This window comes from Phycodurus eques, chromosome 22 (assembly GCF_024500275.1).
Source record: "Phycodurus eques isolate BA_2022a chromosome 22, UOR_Pequ_1.1, whole genome shotgun sequence".
Classification (NCBI taxonomy): Eukaryota; Metazoa; Chordata; class Actinopteri; order Syngnathiformes; family Syngnathidae; genus Phycodurus; species Phycodurus eques.
Window position 1 is genome coordinate 8,514,255 of NC_084546.1, and position 21,753 is coordinate 8,536,007.

General features: G+C 43.4%; 1 protein-coding gene across 1 annotated transcript; it reads right to left on the bottom strand.

Annotated features, from left to right (window-relative positions):
• Positions 1 to 247: 247 nt before the first annotated feature.
• Positions 248 to 21,452, bottom strand: ahcyl2b (adenosylhomocysteinase like 2b). The gene is made up of 17 exons (XM_061668266.1): positions 21,068 to 21,452; positions 10,013 to 10,121; positions 8,588 to 8,731; positions 8,043 to 8,143; positions 7,373 to 7,475; positions 7,206 to 7,300; positions 6,843 to 6,949; positions 6,493 to 6,609; positions 6,346 to 6,409; positions 6,176 to 6,264; positions 6,008 to 6,078; positions 5,106 to 5,200; positions 4,371 to 4,469; positions 3,693 to 3,761; positions 3,534 to 3,612; positions 2,211 to 2,331; positions 248 to 2,005 (listed from the first exon to the last, which is right to left on the bottom strand). The coding sequence occupies exons 1-17, from the start codon at positions 21,392 to 21,394 to the stop codon at positions 1,999 to 2,001; spliced, it is 1,797 nt and encodes a 598-aa protein (XP_061524250.1). The 5' UTR covers positions 21,395 to 21,452; the 3' UTR covers positions 248 to 1,998.
• Between the last annotated feature and the right edge of the window lie 301 nt (positions 21,453 to 21,753).

Sequence of the window (21,753 nt, forward strand, 5' to 3'; positions counted from 1 at the left end):
GGTGAACAAGCAGACACGATTGGCTGCTATAAGGGAGGACCAACATTATTCAAAATCGATTTTCGACAAAGGGCGAGGCAAACGGAGGGAATAAATAAAGGCCCAACAGTCAGCTGATGTCAGAGGCGAGCTCGTCTGAGGTCAGGCGGGTCTTGACGGACCTCGGCAGCTGCGCGCGCGCGCAATCGCAGCCCTCTCCCAAACACTGCCAAATCAATGCAATAAACAGCACAGACACATGAACGCAAAGGGGGCCAAGGATACGTTTATTTTTTACATTTTTATTAGAGATTACAGATTATTGCTCGTCATCTACCGTCATCACTTTCCTCTCTTTATGAGACAAGACATGTTTAGGAATTTTCACCACTTTTTTTTTTTTTTTTTTAAGGATTTACAACAATAAATACAAGAGATGATTTATTTTCCTTCCTACGATTTTTAAAGGTTGCTATATCTGTATATAGAATGTGTGTATTCTATATATAATACATACACGATGCTGGTGTCACCCCTGCCCACCGACCCACGGGTCGATGGTCAGTTTGAGGCTGACAAAAAAATGGAAATTCTCCCACCCTCAAACGCGCAGGCTCGGATCCTGAGGCAGCTGTTTATAAAGCACACATACACACGCAAATGTCGACATACACACACATATTACAATCACCATTCACTCGTGCAGGTCACACTCACTCAAGGGCAAAAGAAAAGCACAAATCTCACCCGGAACAATTTGGGAATTAAGTGTTTCGCCAAGCCGGTTGTGCGAGCTCAAGATGGTCTCCGTTTCACTCTTATTAACAGCACAGCCGCGAGATATCAAAGCTGCGGTGCACATGCGGGTTCAGCGTGGTTGATCCGGCTACTTTAAGCAGAAGAACGCAAAACGTGAAAAAGCAAGACGAGGAAAACTTGCTTCCATAAGAATCATTTCAGTTTGGAAACTAAACTTAATAAAAAAAGGAAAAACGTCAAATTTGGATCCTTTGTTCCCAAGCCAACTGTCTGTATGTTTTGGTATCTTTGTTAATATAATCACAGTATTTATTCATATAGGTACATTTATGACACATATAATTTGAATATTTCATTGCTTATCTCGATTACATTTATTGATCTAAGACAATGAGAGGGAGAAAATGTAGAAAATTTGTCATTTCTATATAAATATGTAAATATACAGTATGTAATGATTTGACAACACTTTGAATACAATATGGTACTTTTTATGAATAATAATAATAAAAATCTCCCGAATGCTTTTCATTTTTAGCCACACTGAAGCCGAAAGGCAGTTTAAGTGACGGCTGGAAGAACCAATCACTGTACAGTCAGGCTTTTTTTTAAAAAAAAAAAAGGACTGCTACTGTAGTTTAACGAGGAGGAATAGCGTGTCAAGTAATACTTACAAAAAGAAATATGATTGGACTGTGAGATCTTGGCTAATTCCCACCTGTCCAGGTATTATCCCACTAACCGGAACAATACACAAGAATAAAAGTATAAAAGATGACGACAACGACGACAAAAAGAACAAGGGAGGGCGGGGGGTAAAAAGCACAAAATCTTCAATAAATTGTCTTCATTTTTTTTTTTTTTTAAATCATGGTTTTTCTTATAAAGTATATATATTGGTTGAAACCATAAAAAGGTGATGGGAGGAGAGTGTGGCGACGCACACGTGAGAGGAAAAAGGGGAAATCAAAAGTCCTCCGGGGGGGGGGGGGAGACGAGGCTTCCCGGGGAGCGAGCTGGTGGCAAACAACAGCATGAGCCGCATATCCTCAGGGTTTTAATTAATATCGTCAAGTGGGAATAAATTAAACGACTGCCCCTTCAGGCGCGGCCGGAGCCCTGCCCTCCTCCCCGCTTATATTCATTCTAAAAGATGTGTGTTAACTTCCCTGTCCCGTCTTCCTCCACCTCGGCCTCTTAAGAGTCTGTGCGGTTTGAGGAGTCCTGCGGTCTCCTTTTGTGCACTGCCCCGAGACTGCTTTAATACCTTGATAAAAGACACAAAAAATGAAGTCAAGACACAAGGAAATGTAGGAAGCTTCTCCTCAAACGGTTGTGCCATTTACGTTGTGAATAAGGAAAAAGGTGACACAAACAATAAAACATTTTCCAAAGTCAGATATTATTAGGGACCCAAACATTGTTTCCATGTTGACAAAATGCATCACCAAAACAACGGAGTGTTTTCATACCGATAGTAGTTTGGCTTAAAGGGACCATTCTTGTTCAAGCCCAGATACTTGGCCTGCTCGTCACTCAGCTCTGTGAGGTGCGCGTCGAATGTCGGCAGATGTAGGCTGGCCACATACTCATCTGCACACAACACACACACACACACACACACACACACACACACACACACACACACACACACACACACACACACACACACACACACACAAGGGTGGCATTAATGAATCATTCAGATGGCAAAGAGAAGAGAGAGCAGCCGGCTTTTCATCTTGCCATCCTCCCATCGCGTTCCTCTCACCCCCCTTCTTTGTCAAACTGTTTCCTTTCCGAGCACACAACGGTCCAAGTCACCTACATTTTTTTTGCTGTCGTCGTTTGCCGTTTGGCCCCTCTCACTCATACAGAGCTAAAACTGTATTCGACTGCAAAGGATCGTCTGTCGTGGCAGACGAGTCAGGCGGATTCGAACAGACGCAGCCCACCTCATAAATTGGGTGAGGGAGTGGAGAAATTAAACACGCCTGGAGGCAAAACAGACTTATCCTGACTTCCTCTACTTTCGAATACTTTAGTCGCTCCATTCCTTCCTCCGGCTCACTGAGTATTTACACTATTAAGAGTTCTGTAGTATTTGTTGCAATGATATATAAGCTGCACGGTGGGCGACTGGTTAGCACATCTGCTTCACAGTTCTCAGGACCAGGGTTCAAATCCAGGCCGGCCCCGCCTGTGTGGAGTTTGGATGTTCTCCCCCTGCCTGCGTGAGTTTTCTCCGGGCACTCCGGTTTCCTCCCACATCCCAAAAACATGCATGGTCGGTTAATTGAATACTCTAAATTCCCCGTAGGTGTGAATGTGTGCGTGAATGGTTGTTTGTTTCCATGTGCCGTGCGATTGACTGGCGACTGGTTTGGGGTGTACCCCGCCTCTCGTCCCAAGATTGCTGGAATGGGCTCCGGGCACGTGAGGAGAAGCGGAACGATAGATGAATGAATTAATCAATGATATAAATTTGTTAATCCGCTATGTGGAACATCACGTGACTCAACCCTGAAAAGAGGTTAGTGGGCTCCCTGTGTATGCCGCAGAAACGAGCAACACGATGGGTAGATGACATGAGGGTTTGATAAACAATGTGGCTCTTGAGCACCACATTTCTGTTTAAAATAGCTGGCCTGGATCACTTTGCATTTTAAAAATAGTTATTGAGCAAATATTCTTCACCAGTGACTCTCAAAGTTCGGCACCAGTATGAGCGCTCCCTCTAGTGGTATGTGAAAGATTCCCTGAATTAAATACAAATTTAAAACCAAAGATCTTACCCATCTTCTTGGGCAGAAGATAAACATCCTGCTTGTAGCGTCCATCTGGAGCATTATACAACTCTATCAGAGCCAGGGCCTGACCACACAAACAGACACGTCATGATTCCTTTTGCTTCTCACGGCCCAATGAAGCCATCGACAATCGCCCGGCTCTACCTGGGTGGTGGCCGTGATAGACAGCACAAACGTGGGCACGGTGGAACAGCTGAGGTTCAGAAGACGACCCTGCAAAGTAGATGGAAAAAGACACCCAAAAAAATTCAAAGAATAATAGTGCCTTTCACAGCAATTATTTATTTATCGAGACACATTTATACACACTCATTTTAAGGAAAATTTTGTGTGTGATAATAGAGGTGGATGGGGCGTGATTAAGAGGGGCTGATGGGGCGTGACACCCTGACTTGGCAGGTTGTCTGCTTGGATCCGTCACCACCGCTCTGGTTCTGTCGCAGCGGTTTAAAAAAAGTCTCCATCCAAATATATTTTACACACGTACTAAGCGACGAGCGCAGGAAACAAAGCCTTACTCCATATGAAACGTTCAATTACCTTGCCATACAGTGTCTCATTCATTGAATAAACCGCTTCAAGTGCATCGATGAGTTACTCTTAAAGGCGCCTATCTAACATACAGACAGTGTAATCTTACAGTATTATCTATAGATTTTATGCCTGCAATTTAGTGTGCGCGCACGTTCAAATAAGCTTCCCATGTCTTTACTAAGTGTGTTTTAAATAGCTGAAATGTGTTAAAAGCGTATTAACGGTGGGCCGAGACAGGGTTTCACTGTATTCAAATCGGAGACCATTATCGTATGCGTGTATGAGTACCTCGGCCAGCAAGACTATCCTTTTGCTGTCTGGCCAGATGACGTGGTCCACCTGAGAGCGCACTCTCTCCCAGGTCAGCTCGGGCGTCCGCAGACTTGCCTGCAGAGTCACAGCAAAAAGCGTTAGAACGTGTCTACGGCCTTCCCATTTTTAGCTGGGGATGAGCTTATTCCAATCACGACAACTAAAATGCTTCATGAACTACGAAAGCCAAGAAGATCCTTCGTCAAGGCTCAGATGAAACCAGCAGTAACTACGACAACCATCGAAAACTAATCAAAGCATTGGCCCCCTTCTCAAATTCTTATATTTTAGCATAGTTCCCTACTTTCATGTTGAAGATCATCAAACAAATGTAAATATCAGACAAATATTACCCCAGGTGACTTAAAATGCTGTTGTCAAATGGTGGTTTCATTTACTAAGGTTAAAAAAAAAAAAAAAAAAAAAAAAAAAAAAAAACTCAGGCTTTAGTGTGATCAGTGAAAATTAAATTAAAAATATTTAAAAACAGCATTTTAAGTTCACTTGAGTTAGATTTGTCTGATGTTTACATTTGTTTGATGATCTTAAACATTAAAGTGGGCAAACCACGCAAAAATAAAAGAATTGGAGAAGATACAATTTCACAGCACAGTGTATATGAAAACCTATAGGCTTTTAAGACGATTACTATTATGTCGTGGGTAAAGATTTTCCCAGTATTAATATTATATAAAGAAGCTGGTGACGGACCACGTCGATTTCGGTGTTGGAGTGCCCCATGTTGCAGACGATGCAGCCGTTCTTCATGCGGTCCAGGTTCTCCCGCACCACCACGTTCTTGTTGCCTGGAGGGACGACAGCAAACGGAAAATCAGATGAGGGAAAATGTGGCCCCAAGAGACCCAAGTAAGGGTAATTAAATTCTAAATGTTAAATGAATGACTTCTCAGTTCATCGCGGTTAATTAGTTTGACATATAGTTACAGTGTACAGATTAGATCAGGGAAAATACCATAAAGCTGTATCTTTGGGTACTGCAAAGATTCCCAAGCACTGTGCTGCGAGAAATGATCCAATTTCACTTCATTTGTCCTAAAATTACGAGTGCTGTATGACAAATAATGTATCTTTGTTCATCTACCTATCCAGATCAATGAAAATGCCTTTCCGCTCTGTCGCAGAAGGTACAATTAAACTACTTCTCTACTTTTGCCATTCGTGCAAGAGAATAATAGCCTTGTTTTCAATTTAACGGGCAAATAAGTAAAATCTATGAGTACATTGACACAATATCATCACGGACTCCTCCTGAAAACACAGTGAGTGGCCTTCCCGGAGTTATTTCCATCTTGCTATATAAATATCTTGGGTGTTATTAGCTGTATCAGTAGACATTATTCGGTCCACAAGCTTAGTAGTAGTTCGGCCTCTGAGCAACACTGAGGCAGTAAAGCACTCAAATAATTCTGAGCTGGAATAATGACTTCCACAAGCTGACGTTCTTCATCGTGTAGTACCGGCTTTTCGCTAACAAAAGCAAATCGGGTTTATTAGCAAGTATAAAAGTAACAGAAGGGCGAGTAAAATCCCTATTGGTCATCAATCTAGCAATTAAGCTGGACAAATAAAACAAAGGGAGGATGCGAACACACCCGTGCAGGTGATGACGATATCCACTTGTCTGATGACTTCATTGAGCTTCACCAGCCTGAAGCCATCCATGCTATCAATGGAAAACAGAAAGGAGAGTGAGACTGAAATGTCAATAGTGAAATGTCAGTAGCGGCGTTGAGAAAGTACACAGGCGGGTGGAGGTGTACCAAGCCTGCAAGGCACAGATGGGGTCGATCTCTGTGACGTACACAATGGAGCCCATTGCTTTGAGTGCGGCGCAGCAGCCTTTTCCCACCTGAGGGTGCCAAACAGCAAATATTCAATTGTGTATCAACAACCATGTGAGAGGAAAGCCAATGCGGGTGAGGAGCTTTACCTCTCCATACCCACACACCACCACTTGTTTGCCTCCAAACATGACATCAGTCGTCCTCTTCAATCTAGAAACAAGCGCCAGTGGCAGTCAGATTATTGAAGGTGGAATTTAATTGTCCTTGTAACACATCCAAAAATGGGCCCATACCCGTCTAGGATAGACTCCCTGCAGCAGTAGAGGTTGTCAAATTTCTGTTTGGTCACAGAGTCGTTGACATTCATCGCGGGGACGCACAGCTTCCCGGCCTTGGACAGCTGGTAAAGCCTGCGAGTGTAATGTGCATAACAGTGCTATGAATCATATATTAGGCGCAGTGTAACTAATTGCTCTCATCCATCTATCGGGATTGCTTTTTCTAGAACGGTGTCCTGATGCACATGTCACCACTAGATGGTGATATGGCACCAGGAACTGGGTGTGACTTTTTAAACCAACACTCATCCTGCATTTTAGTTTCGTTAGTCTTTTTTCTTTTTCTGGAAATAGTTTGGTCCTACCTGTGCACACCAGTGACACTCTCCTCCACAATGCCCTTGATTTTCTTGAACATATTGGGGTACTTCTTGTAGATCCAGTGGGTCAGGTCGCCACCGTCGTCCAAGATCTGGAGGCAACGTGGTACAATGAGAGGTTCGGCACAGAGGCAAATTGAACTGCTCATAACTATGATTCCAAATGCATTAGCGACTACATATAAAGAAGGAACAAAGACGAGATACTTTTGTCAGAGATAAAAGACACAATGTTTGTGCATGTCACAAGCAAGTCTTAAACAAGGAGTCTTTCCTAATTTTAAGCCGAGTAAGTCCCAAGTCCTAAAAACTGGTGACATAATCGGCATGTGCAGGAAAATGTGGTACCATGTTGGGCTGCCAGCCTTCCACGTTGACACAGCGATCGATACACCACCAGAAATCGTCCTCGGACTCACCCTTCCACGCAAACACATTGAAACCTGGACACACAGAGATGCTGTATATAGAAAGAGAATAGGAAGAGAAGAAACAAGGGCAAGACGGTGTCCCACCTCCTTCTGCCAGAGCAGCTGCCACCTCATTTTGGGTGGAGTAGATGTTACAGGCCGCCCATCTGCACTGAGCACCCAAAGCTGACAGAGTTTCCATCAGCACCTGAAGGGAGGGGGCCGGAAAAAGTTGATTCTCTAAACCTAGAGTACATTCCCTCACAGACTGTTAGCAGTGTCAAACGGGGGAGCTCAAAGTTTTTGGGTCCAGGGATCCCTCACACGGGAGATTTTAACAAGTGGATTTCAAAAATATAAATTTACAGTGTTCTCATAATATTATGCCTTTTATTCTGGAAAAGACATTCTCAAAAAAAGGAGAAAAAAATACACATTTTCAGTTTGAAAAAAGTAGCACTTTGTTCCTGTTACCTTCGAAAACATTTTGAAAAGCATTCATGGAGGGATATCAGATTTATGTGATGATACGTTCCAATCCTATCAGGAATCTTAATTGGGCCAAAGGTCGTGAGAAGTGATTGGTTTATTGCTTCATCGGCACACCTGTTTTTTTTTTTTTTTTTAACATGATTTATTGAAAGTTATTTTGCAGACCCCCAAGCTACGGCTCACAGACACCAGGGATTCCTGGGGACCCAGTTTGAGAACCACTGCTCCATAGGACAGGATTGTTATATATATATTTTTTTTAATTTTTTCCCCCCCCACTCACAGCAGTCTGGGCAGTAATGTGGGTGCAGCCCACCACCTTGGCGCCGGCGAGGGGTTTCTCGCCCTGGGCTCGCTTCCTCAGAGCCATGAGGGCCGGCATCTCTAGAGGGGGAAAGCATACGTCAGGCATCTGAATGGAAAAAAGTAGCGTTGCGTGAAGGAATTCATTGTATGATCATTTAATCCCTCTAATACTTCATCGCTAAGCCGATCGACTCATCCAGCTGAAGGAGGCACTGACGCTAAAGATGGTTTTATGTGTTTGTGAGTTGTGTTTGAGTGGCAGGGTTCAACTGAGGCTTAATTTCTACAACATCATACGAGCAGTGATTGAGTGTTCCGTTCAGGGTGAACGTTCATCGATTTGGGATTCCCCCCCCCACCCCCGGCAGAACATTACTCGAGCTATTCACTGATAAACACACCTGCGCCATGCCTCTCCGCATATTTTTTATGCTTTTTCTGTAACACCGAAGATGCTGGTTTCACAAACCTGTCCATGCCGTGTTGACAAAAGAAACCACAGTCGAGCAACAAACCACAAACCTTGCTCGGCTATCTCGATCTCTCGGCGTCCAAAGTCAGCCTGCTTGATGTTTTTGATGCAGAAGTCGCCGTTGCCCTTCGAGTTCTTCTGCTGTTTGTCCCGAGGAGACGTCTCGTCATCGGAGCTGTCCGTGTATGACGCCGCTGGAAAACAAACAGCAGATTTGTCAGCATGACGGCCTGAATAAAGTTATGAATACCCTGACTTGGAGGTTGCAACCCTATTCATGAGACCTTGGGTGTCTATACAACCTCCGTATTATTGAATCAAATGTTAGAGGTTTATACCAAGCTTTGTATCTATATAATGTACTGAAGTGCAGTGTAGACACACAGTGGCTATGTGAGACATAAACAGGAGATTGGAAAGCAACAAGGTGGTGAGAGCCATTGGCACTCTGCGACGTGTGCGAATCTGACTCACCACACAACCCGCTTTTGTTGAGGAGACATCCACCACAACATCACAACCCCAAAAGCGCTTTCTAACAAGCTCGCACAGCTGCGCCAGGCAGAAGTGCTCACCTTACCCGGCCGCACCGTAAGACTGCTTAGGGAAAAAGGACACGCTGTGTGCTGTGCCAAGAAAGAAAAAGAGTGCGGGGATAATTTGAAAAAAAGTAAAACCCCTCTGACCTCTTCCATCCATAAAGACATACAAGGAAGGGCGGGTGCAACAATGACGACGTGATCTTAAAAGTCACAAGGATGAATGTACAGATACTGGCAGAGGACATTGCAGCAACATCAACCCAAGAAATATTTCTTAACAGTCCAAAGCCGTATCTAAATAGAACATACATGGCCAGTGGAGATGATCGCACTAGGCATACTCCAACTGTTTATAACACTGGATAGAGTACATGTATTTGCACCACAAAACGTGTGTAATGGACCAAAATGACTGTGATGCGATCATGCAAGCCTTAAAATGTGTTTAGCCACCATTTTTTTCAACAATGCTGAAATGAGATGAGGAACTGAAAACACTGATGTCAGCAAATTAAGTAAAAGGGGACTTTTTACTCCCACTGAGTTGAACATATTTGCCTCATAATATACGACTGTATAAAAGATAACTTGGAGCACTTTGGTTACATTCTATCCAAATTGGTTTCTGATAGGGCGCGGTGGGGACTACTGATGAGCACGTCTGTCTCACAATTAACTTCTGAGGTTCTGCGTTTGAATCTCCCCTCAAGCTCTCCTGGGTGGAGTTTGCATGTTCTTATTGCGCTTGTGTGCGTTTTCTCCAGCTTCCTCCTACATTCCAAAAGTAACGCTTAAAGACCTGACATGAGAACAGAGTGGTCTTGGGGAAAGTGTTACCAATGGAAACCATCAGAGGAATTTGAACGACAGGTGTGAGATGATTCTGTGAGAATACAAGGAACCGGCAAGAGGAGAAAAGATACGTTGGCTTACCTGAACTGTAGCTGTCTGTGGACGACTGAGAAATGGAGCGCGACAAAGAACGACGACCGATCTTGGAGGGCCGCTTGTTGAACTCCTGTTTCTGGTCTGCGAACTGGATCTGCTGGTTCGAGCGGAAGACAAGATCAGAATTTGGTGCTTTTGAAACCGGAATCACCAAAACATTCATTTTGCCAACTGTCAAGTGTAAAGCGAAGGTCAGAGAGTTTATTCTGGACCTGCGACACAGAAAGTTACTGATTCAAATCACGCCATGAATCTTTCCACAGATCCTTCTGTACTCGTCTTATCAATATATTATAATTTGAATGGATGACTTATCCCCACCATAAATCAATGTGACCGGGGGAAAATGCGCAGATATTGCTGGAGCCCACTGTCAAGGAACTTGAAAATCAGCCAAGCTCTTGGCGTTGTGGTTCTTCATGGTCACTAATCTCTTCTTGCAATCCAGCCCAAACTGGTCCGACAGCGCCGGCAGACACAATGCAATTAATTGTTTCCCTTCCTTTCGTTTGGGCTCCCTTTAGCTCTCTTTTTAGTCCCTGACTTCCGCTACACACCCACAGTTATCATGCCTGCTTTGAGATTATTTGGTCGGATTAATAAAAAAACGGAACAATATGAATGCGCAAGAAAAAGATTAAGACTAATTAGGGGTAAGATACAATTCACGGACAATCTCTCAGCTCATAAAGCCCCTGAATTGCAGAATTTCAGACGGCAGATACTGCAAATAACTCGGCCAGCCATAAAAAGGGTGGGTATAATGCAGATTTTTGTCTGCTGAGGTTTACCCGATTGAGGTAAGATGATGGGCTTTAGGAGCTCAGAGTTGAGAGATTTGGGGTAATTTTGGGAGCCAAGGAGCCGCGGCTCGAGGTGGCTTAAGAGTTGTTTTTAGGACAAAACTAGCGCTAGTTAGCTGCAGTTCCAGAACACTCGGTACAGTACTTCCACACGAAATGAGAAGTACGATGCGAGTGAACAAAGGTTAGGTGAGTGCATTCAAGTGCAAATTCCTTGGAAAGCCAGAGCTTTGTCAGCATTTATAGAAAATCTTGTATTAATCTGTTTTATAACGTGCTGCGATTAGATTTAAAGATCAAATTTCACGCTGCAAATGAGCTGATGTTCTAATCTGCTGCTCTTTACAAACCAGCCAGCTAAATGCGGGTTAACCATTCCAGCATTTTACCAGCCAGATCTGAGCTGTCCACGAACTGAGTGGATTAATAATTAATAATAAATTAGCACCTCTCAAACAAGAGCGCAGTGTGCTCGGTTTATGTAAATGTACCGCATCAATTGATGAGTGGTTGTTGGAAAGAAAGCAGAGTATAAACTGAACTAAGATGAAAAGAGCAGCAGGGGGCACACTCAAAACATCTGAATAATCTCGTACAATGTTCTGTCAACATGCATAGAAGAGCGTGGCTTTAGAATTACTGAAAGTAAAGACGTGCTGTTGGATTTTGGTAGGGAAGATGGTCTAAGCCCAGTCGGTAGCTTATGTCTATGTGAGAATCCCTTAAGTGACACTAAGCACTAACCTAAATCAAGAGATCACACGGGCTTGTTTTTTTTGTTTTGTTTTGTTTTTTTGCACCATCTGCTTATGATGCTATACAGTGACAAAGCAAATAACTGACTCTGAGGAGGTTGTGTTCCGGGAAAGCGCAGTCAACAGGTTAGTTGAGACACCGTGTCTTGGGTCAGTGGAAAAAAAAACAAAAGCACCCTCAGGGCGAGAGAAAACAAACACAGGGTGACATGATACAGCAGAGTTTACCCACAGTCATTTAGTGCAAAGGCAGCTAACTGGCAATGGAGGCTAATCATGCCACCACAATGTAATCTGCACAAGGCAGCAATGCTACCAACTCATCTGGAAATGGATGGAAGTCTACATTTCTAGATACAGTGGACCACCAACATATTCGCGGTCTGGGTTCAGCATTCGGGAATTTACCTCTTTGCAAGACTTTACATCGGCCTGATCGGTATCGCCCGATAATTAGCATTTTGTGCAGGTCGGCTTTGTCATAATTCGTCGATCCCATCTATGACGTCATTGATCGGCTCCGCAGAAGACGTTTACTCCGTGTCGCCATCGTGTACAGCATATTTGAATCTAAAATCTAGTTTATTTTTAACCTTGTCACGCGTCTTTTGACGTAGTACTGTAAATATCTGGATCAGACTACAAGGCAAATTTGGTCTTTCACGATTGCACTATGTCAGACTACTGCAATAAAATCTTGTACTCTGATACCACCGCATCCCGTCTTTTACAATCACTGGGCTTTATCGTCAACTCAAACGCGACCGGATAGACGCGTTACCATGGCGATGACAACAACAACAGATCCCAAATGTAGTGTGTGTGTGAGGACTTTCATTCATGCATTGCTTTCGGTATGTTCACGTACTTTTAATACAATACGCCTCGCAAGCAGGCAACGAAACGTTCGGTAGCCTAGCAAGCTAGTGCTAGCACTAACGGTTGTACGTAAACATGCCGGTGTTCTGTTTACTCATGCTTTAAAGTTTCAGTGTGTGCAAAGTAATTTAATTACACTTAGTTAGCACCCATTATTTCTGTCATGTTGTAATGTTGGTTTGACCTGACTGAAAACTTAAAACTTACGTCAGTGGCCAATCCTTGAATGCCCCCTAGAGGTCATTAATGTTTTACCTTTAATTGAGTTATAAATTCAGTCACAGAATTAAACCGGTAAATCAAGGTATCGCTGTATGTATTTGCAAGATCGTCGAGATGGAAGAAAGAAACCCTTGGGGCAGTGTGTCTTTGGCCATTTCAAAATCTTGAAAATAATTTCAAGTATGTCTTGCCAACATGGCAGATAAAGCCTCAGGTTTGACCACTGTCGCTAATAGATACATTGGAGGAAAATCTGTAACCAGGCATTCACAGATTAACACACTTTGGCTTCTATTAGATAAGGATGCGGCTAACATTTTCCCAGCCAACTGAGAGGATATAGAAGGTATTTCTGTGAACCACGGGAACGAACGTTTTCATAGGTGCCTCGCCGTAGGAAAGAACTGTATCAACAAAGTAACGACTGCTCGGCTTGAATGTGTTCTGACTCAATATGCAGGGCAGAGGCAGCTGTGCCTTCGATCATACAGCTGTGCGGTCTGCAGGGTTTTCGACACTCGTCCTCTGCGGTAACATGACTTGCTTCCCACCCACAACGGGAGGGCTTCATTCTCTGTGGCTTTCGAGACAGAAACCTGATTCTAATCAAACACAGTAGAAGCAGGGAGCCCTATGGAAATACAATCTCTGACCGATCAGCCTGTCCTTGATTTTCTACTCTCAAAAAAGGCACAAACACAACAGAAGGATGGGGGCGGATAGTGATTCCCACTCTGCCTCCATGATAAAGATACCGTAAATTCATATTTACCAGACCCTCAGCCTGCAGTCACAGTTACACAACTTCATAGGCTCAAGCTGGGCATTTGCACGACAACAATGAATAAAAAGACAGGGATCCCTCTAGTGTCACAAGAGACTGATCCTCAAGCTTTGCCATCTGTTACTCAATGGCATTACATAAACGGCCGCCGATTTGAAGATATTTTGTATGCGGTGTCATGCTTTTATCAGCAGCAGTGGATTTTTGATTCTTTACAAGACATGAACTGGGTTAGGTGAATTGGGAACAATGGAGGCAAGCGGATGATGGAAAAGTTTAATGTGATGTGGAAAAGAAAGCCGACTCAACCGGTCTCTACAATCAATCATCAACTGCCCAGGTAAATAGCCACACCAAAGTCTCCATTGTCTTGCGAGAGATGCTGAATCATCCATGCAACCAGTGAACCTTCAAACGACACCCACCACAAAAGAGCCATTGTCCACAGAAGCTGGGCTCGCCCGCGAGAAACACCATGGAAGTGATACCGATACTTCTCAGTATTGAAATGGAGCCTCGGGGAATTGTTGTATTTTTGTGAATAACAAAACCGGAGCAGCTGTGATTTCTAACATTCCAGTAGGGCGGCAGAAGTTTGGAACTCCAACACGACACCTGACGAAATCATTTACGCAACCCGGTACGCTTCAGTTTGGTTTCCACAAAGAACACTCGATGACAATCCGCACACTCACGAAGCAGCTGCTGTCGGCCACAGCTCACGCCCAGAGGCTCACGTGCATACTTGAGGTCACATGCCATCCCATCCGGCTCCACCTCTTGTCTGTTTTAATAAGTTTAAATGTGGAAGGGAAGTAACTATAACAAATATGAATAATAACGGTCTCTCTATAGCCCAGATTTCAACCTACAGTGTCTGGACCGTATCCCTCGCCATAAAATGGGGTTCACTATATTTTTCTATTATCCTCCTCATCCAATAACCAAACACGTGCGACCACTCTCACCAACAGGCGGGGAAAGGAGGAGGAGGCAGCTAGCGTGAGGTGGCCCGCCCGTGCACACGTCGGGGGCGCCCGCTGCCCCCGAGGGCGGCTGTGATGTAAGAGCGCTTCCTGCTGATTTATGTGCGCCGACAAGCGCTGGCGTGGTAAATAACGCCGCGCATACATGCACGCCAGGCACACAGCTACCAGTCGCACGTGCATTGCCAGAGCCTTCATGTCAACAGGGGCTTCACTATACAGTGCCAGCCAGGAGGAAGTCATCCTGTCATCATTTACACCACAGGTTCTCAAACTGGGGTCCAGGTACTCCAGGGGGTCTGCAAGCCATAACATAGAGGTCCACGAAATAATTTGGAATAAATTGGGTCATGTCGTATTTAAAAAAAATTACCAAAATAAAAAAAGCATAAAAAGGGCCTGGCAGTCAATACAATAAACATAAACAGACTACTCCTCCCTACCTTAGCTTTGGGCCGATTAAAAGCTCTGATATGATTGTGACATCACATAAATCCATCATTGTTTCATGAATAAAGTGGTGCGGTATTTTTTAGAATAAAAGGCATATTAATTCTGAAAGTTTATGAATTATGTCATTTTAATTCACTTTTTAAAAAAAATAAGTGCAGGGGGAAAAAATAAAATGGGAAATTGGATTTTTGATAATAACATGATTCTATTTTAAGGCCTTATCGCCCAGCCCTACGTTTCATTGTCACACGCCCATCCCCCCCCCCCCCCCACCCACTCACACCTTCATGTCATTTAAAACAAATAAGCCACCTTTATGAACGAATTAAATTCTATTCAAAAGGACTTATTACACAAAAACGACATGTTACACAGCCGTGTTTTCCTGTTATGTCGATCAGCCTCAGGTCGCCTCACATTTGAACGGTGGTTACGTGACCTTGACAAAGTCACCGCTGCGGATAATATGTTATTCAATCTTGGGACGTTTGGCTTAATACCGGGAGTGGAAATATTTGATGGAGCACAGTATCAACAATATCACAGCCTTTACGCAGTTGCGTTAATGACCTGTAACAAACACGAGCATGCGTTTACTTGAGCAAACATCCATCGGTGCGTGCGGTCCATCCTGTTACCTTTTGGCCACTCTGGCTCTTAATGGCTCATTAAAGCCTTTCAGTGGTCTGAAACGCTTAAATGGATTGGTAATGCCGGTAATTAAACTCGATGGGACAATTAACCCCGCAAATGTTGGAAAACCACTGAATGATTTTGTTGGGAGTGCGCAATTTCAGTTAATATTTGTTTTGTATGTATTCATCTTCCTCTGACTTTGCCAAAACAGCCCTCATTCCCTAAGGGCTGACTATAATTACATCAAACAACATCAAGGCAGGGGTGGTGCTGCTCTATTTGTGAATGAAACGGCAGGTCAGTGAGTTTCTTTGGGAGCATGAAACCAGTCTTCAGGAGTTTTACTTCATCTTACTGACAAGTACATAACTATGATGGAATCAGAGTGTGAGGGCTTCATGAGAGGCGCAGAAGCTTGAGAAAACCAATGCAAAACCCAATATGACAAAAGTTCTCCAGTTTCACAAACACAACAATGCATTTTTTAAATTGTTATTTCCCGTTGTTGCATTCCCCGTCACGTTACAAACTGAGCCGACGTCCACCCGTGTCCACGCCACTGGTCACGTGGATGCACATTTTCACGACGTACACGCCAGTTTGTCAGTGAGGAAACCAAAAGGGTTTCACATTTCACACAAGTTCCTGGAAACACCTGTATGCTCCATTTCCCTTCAGTTGCCTGAAATTGGGCAACATGGGTCAAAGAGGGTAGCTCATGTTATAACGACGTGGTTCTTAGTTTTTTTTTTTTTTTTTATTTTTTTTTTTAAATATCATTAAAAGGATTCCAGAAAAGTTAAGAGGCACACACGTCCCCCACTATATGGCGGGCAATATTGCAGATTTTTCTGTTAAACATATGTAGTTGTAACTTTAGTTTTTTTTGTGTGTGTGAAGCATTCCGGCAAGTCTGAATTTACAGTTGTGTGCCTTCATGTGGTATGATGTTGTGCTGCAAAATACCAAGCAGCACTGAGGACTACTGGAAGAGATGCAGAAAAGGCAGAGAAGGTCCCCAATAGTCGTCCAGTAATAGTCGTCGCTCCCACAGAGCAGAGATAATGTAAGCCTGTGAGTAAGTTGTATGTTGCATGCTCTATTTTTATGTGCTGCTGGGCCATGTGTGCTAAAGTAGCAGCTGTTTGAAGGTGTATAATTACTGTAACATCGATGCTAACTTCGGTTAGCCCATCGCTGGTGTTTTGCATGAGATGTTAGCATCAAGCTAGCGGACTTCTGTTAGCTGAAATAGTTCATATTATTTTTGGCTCAACATTTTGGTGTTTAAACACACGACAAATATGTTTTTAATTTGTTAATTTTACAGTAAACTTCAACTGGGAGTACCAAATAAACAACTTGAAGCAAGCATGCTTTGCCTCTTATTTGGGGAATTGTGCAAGTGAGAGAGTGAGACCTTTAAAAAGTGTGTTTTACTATATTTAAATGTGTTAAAGCTATATATAAAAAATATTTTTTAGATGGTATATTCCGCAAAAGGTACTTTTAAATCCTGAAAACAATATTCATTTTGATACATTATTTTTCCTGCAAATTACATGATATTAATGAAGGTTTTTTTCCTTACCTCGACTCCATTTTGGGGGAAAACACATTTTACAGAGAACACAGAGAATAAATAAAAACACAAATATCCAGTGGAAAAAAATACAATTCAAAATATCTGGAGGTACAATTAGACTTCAAGGAATCCAATAAAGTGCACAGAATTCCAATAAACACAATAACAATATGCTTCAAGAAACATTCAAGTAGGCCAACCATTTAACCAGTAAAAGTGTTAATAAATGAATTGTTACATATGTTACTTATATCACACACACATATATATCTTTACATTGCACAGCATTGGTCTCGCTATACCGTAGATTTTCACCTACTGCGAGTGGGTCTGGAACGTATCACCCGCGTTAAACAGGAGATCATGGTACTCAACAAAAAAAGAATGACAAGAACAATCCATCTGTGAAGTGCTAAGGCGACGTGTCAAGGCGTGGCGACAGCAAGTCAAAGTGGTGTAAAGGACCAACAGTTCATTTCCTGAGTAAGCCTCAAAGGATGGAAGGAAGTGGTTAGGGGGGTGTGAACAGGCGCACACCTTCACTTTTTTGCACTGCGAGGGGGCAGACCGAGGTCACGAAGCGCAGGAAGGGAATGAGGCAGTGAGTAGCGGCAATCTACTTCATGGTAGGAACAAAGCAGGGCCGATGAGAGCGAGGAGATGAAGCAGAAAAACAAGTGGTCTGACATGAAAAGCTTGGCGAGGGGCTGTAATGGAGCCCCGCGACGGCCGAAAAAGGGTTTCACTGATAGCTCATTAAATCAGCAATAAATCCCCTCAAAGCACAGCTGACATAGTCCTGAGACATTTTACAATTATTACCAGACAAAGACGAATCAATCTTTAACAGCCAAAAATATTGAACGTCTGTGTCACCGCTGACAATAATCAACATTATCTATGATGACTCAATAACCAATTAGTTTTGTCAGCACATTTCGTTGAACACAAAGCTATTATTCTGTTGTAAGAATGGCAACAGGTGGATACACAGGGTTATTGTACCTACTGCCATCCCATTGAAGAGGAGTTATTGTTCTGCTTGTCACTACATGTCGCTGGCATAGAGAGAACAAAGCTGCATTATTTGAAGCTAATTAATAAGTGACCATTTCCGGCGGCACACCTGATGATCACTCACGGCACAGCGGTTGGGAACCCCTGCAATACAGAACCACAGAAACCATAAACTAGCACAAAACCTCATCCTTTTTACAAAGCTAATTGTATGCCTGCGCCTGCCGAAGTGTGTAAATAGACATTTACGTTCAGAACATTTACAACTCTCAAGTTTATTCTGATGCAGTTAAGTTTAACTAGAACACAGAAAGACACAAGGGGCTATTTGGGAAGCAGTGGGTCTTCCGTTTTCCTGACGCTATCGTGCAACATTCCCTTGTGTGTTGCACGTCGTACGGATGCGCGCTCAAGCCTTTGGGTTTGTTCACACTTGCGGTACAAATGCGGAGAGAGCTGCACACGGAAGCTGGCGACCCAACCGAATCGAGTCACGTGACTACAACGCGCTGGAAATATTTTCCACCCTTTATTGAGCCAAGGGACATATTTTCCTGGAGAAAAACATCTCGCTGTACACAACTCAACAAAACACACATCACCAAACGGAAGATCCTTTAATTGTTCTGCTTGTCACGATACATCGCTAGCATAGACAGACGAACAGGACAAATTCTTGATTGGTAGTTAATAATTTTGGGACGATTTCCCGAGGCACACCAGTTGGGAATCACTGGTATAAATGATGTGACAGTAAAGGTTAGTGCTGATTTGTGTAGCCTTTATAAACAACCAAAGGCTTTTTTGGGGGGGAAATACATAACCCATTCCTCCGTCCACTCCATTTCCCATGTAGGGCAGCCACAGGTCACACTGTAAGCCTGTTAGCCGGCAAGCAATACCAGGAACACCAGCTTAGTGCATGTGACATAACGTTACATCAAAGCGGGATGATCTGGAATTGTATGTTGAATTTTCCATGTGCTCTTTTTTTTTGGACACTGGGTGAATTTGGGGAAAAAAAGGGCGGAGGGGGGCAGTGGAGAATGATTAACTGTAGGTAACAGATGGTTTGTTGCGGGAAACCATCTGGGATGTTTGCCTTGGAAAATAGCAGGCGTTTAGAGAGAGAAGGGAAAGAAGAAGAACAAAAAAAACAAAAAAAAACAATCAGACAAGTGGTCAGATGAGCTGACAGTTTGGTTTTTTTTTTCCACCCCAAAAGAGAAGAAAATATATATTTGAAAAAGTGGGCCGGAAAGGTTTGTCCTATTAGCAAAGAACGCATCCTTACCGAAGATCTCAAATGCATCCATACAAGTACAAAACTTCAAATGAAAAAGGATTCTAAAATCATCTTACATATTTCAACTGTGAGAGACATCCCGGAAGCTGGGAGACATTAGCACCAAGCTGTGTGTGCACAACAGGTTACAATAAAACTAATCGCTGAAAACAGCTCACATCTGGGCCCCGCTTACAACACAGAGCTGGCGTTTTAATCCTCTCATGAGGATGACACGATAAAGATTAAAAGCATTAACAGGTCGTAAACGCAGCCCACTCTCCACTGTGGTTTTATTATATATATATATATATATATATATATATATATATATATATATATGTATGTATGTATATATGTGTGTATGTATGTATGTATATATATATATATATATATATATATATATATATATATATAAAAACGCCGCGTGCCATAGGAACCCTGTCTAGCTGGCAACCTATGCCTGATGTAACGGGGAATTAAGATTGCGTCAAAACAATCCCCGTGGATTGCCACGCATCATCTATATGAAACTGCTAATGAAAGTGAAATACCGCTCTCTTGGAGTAAAATTGGGAAATAATCCAGATGTGGCTGCTGCTCTCCGGGAGGTCCAGTTTTTTGCATTCTGACAAAGTATGTCCAAACAACCAAGTGCTTCCTGGATGGCTTCCATAGTCAGGATCCAGTCGTGGTGCACAGTATTGTGTGGGTTTTCTTCAGGGGGGACTGCGCGAGTGCTTGTCACAAGGTGTCCAACCCATCGTTTGGTTTTCGACTAACGCGCATGTTATTAATGGTCTCATCGGAAAACCATTCCTGAAGAAGCAACTGCAGATCAATAAAAGGGATCAATGCAAACCTCTGGTTCGAAATCAATGTCAAGTCACTTGTCAGAGGAAATATACTACACAGCAGCCCCCCTCACGGGATTGCTTGTCCAATTTTTCCTTGAACATGGCCATTCTTTTTCCCTTCTATTAGAACAATGTCCTCATGTCCAGACTGACACGCGTGAATCAAAAATGAGCCTCCTTTCAAGTGACAGCACCCATGTCAAGCTATGTTGCTATAGTGACAGGTTAAGACAGTGGTGCCATGAGGGATCTGTGAGAAATTATTCAATTTGACTTAGTTGGTCCTAACAGTACTATTACTATGATACTTACTGGTCAGTATTAATACACTACTGGACATTTCATATTGCTTGATAACTATTTGTACCATTGTATGTCCTATTTTGGTACAGTGGCTTGTTTGCTGTCCTACTAAAGTGGTTCCAACTTAAGTTAGTTTCTGGTGTTGCCACTTTTTAAATGTAAAATATGTGTCTTGGCTTAATAAAAGGTTGGGAAACACTGTGTTGGAGCATGAAGGAAAATGGCAGTGGGACTCCCAAGAAGCATAACAGTTTGACGACTAATAAACATTCAAAAGTACATCTTAAGTTCACCAGTGTCCAGTCTTTGTTGGACTGTCTTCAAAGTTCTGAACACTGGAAAGTGTTTATTTTGAGGTTTGGTCACACTGCTGAATCAGCCTTGTTCTCCGTTAGCATTGTTAGCTTGGCCACACAGCGTGCGCTCGGGGGCAAAGAAAGCATAAAAGGAGGAAAAACACAAGCGTCCCACTCGCCTTTTTCATGCGCGGTGCCTCGGCCACGGTGCCGTCGCGATTGACGAACGCCTCGCCGCCGTTCTGCTGAGGGTCCGGACGCTTCATCGCCGACGCCTGCGGCATTTTGGTGGCGTTCGGGGCGAGCAAACCCGGGCTGCCTTCCCCGGCTTTGGCGGAGGGCTCCGCGGTCGGGGACGCTGCGGTGGAGGAACCGGCCTCGCGCGGGTAGTTTCTGCCGATAACTCCCTCCGACGTCGGTGTGATGGGAGAATCAGCGGATAATTCCTTCGCGACGTCTTTGAGTTCGACCTCTGCCATTTTCGCTGCCACAACCTGCACAGACATCGCTAGTTTTCACCAAGTCCCTTTTCCCCAACACTACAGCGAGGCGAGCGGATGTGAGTGGAGGAAGCTCAGGTGCGAAATGCATTCTGGTTCTTGTAGTTCTTCTCGTGTTTTTGGACTACGGCTCCTCTGACACACTTGCTAACAATTCACGTTACAATAGCGAGCCTTTAGATCTGTGTTTTAAAAAGTAAACCGTTTCAATTCGATGTGTGTGTGGGGGGGGGGGGGGGGCTGCAATTGTCATAACCCGCAAAAAAAGATGTCAAAACGCGAGATGCAATGTGGGAAATGGTGTTCACTATGAAAGGCACAGCATGGCACGACAATGCAATTTTCGCCACATCGTTACGGTTTTG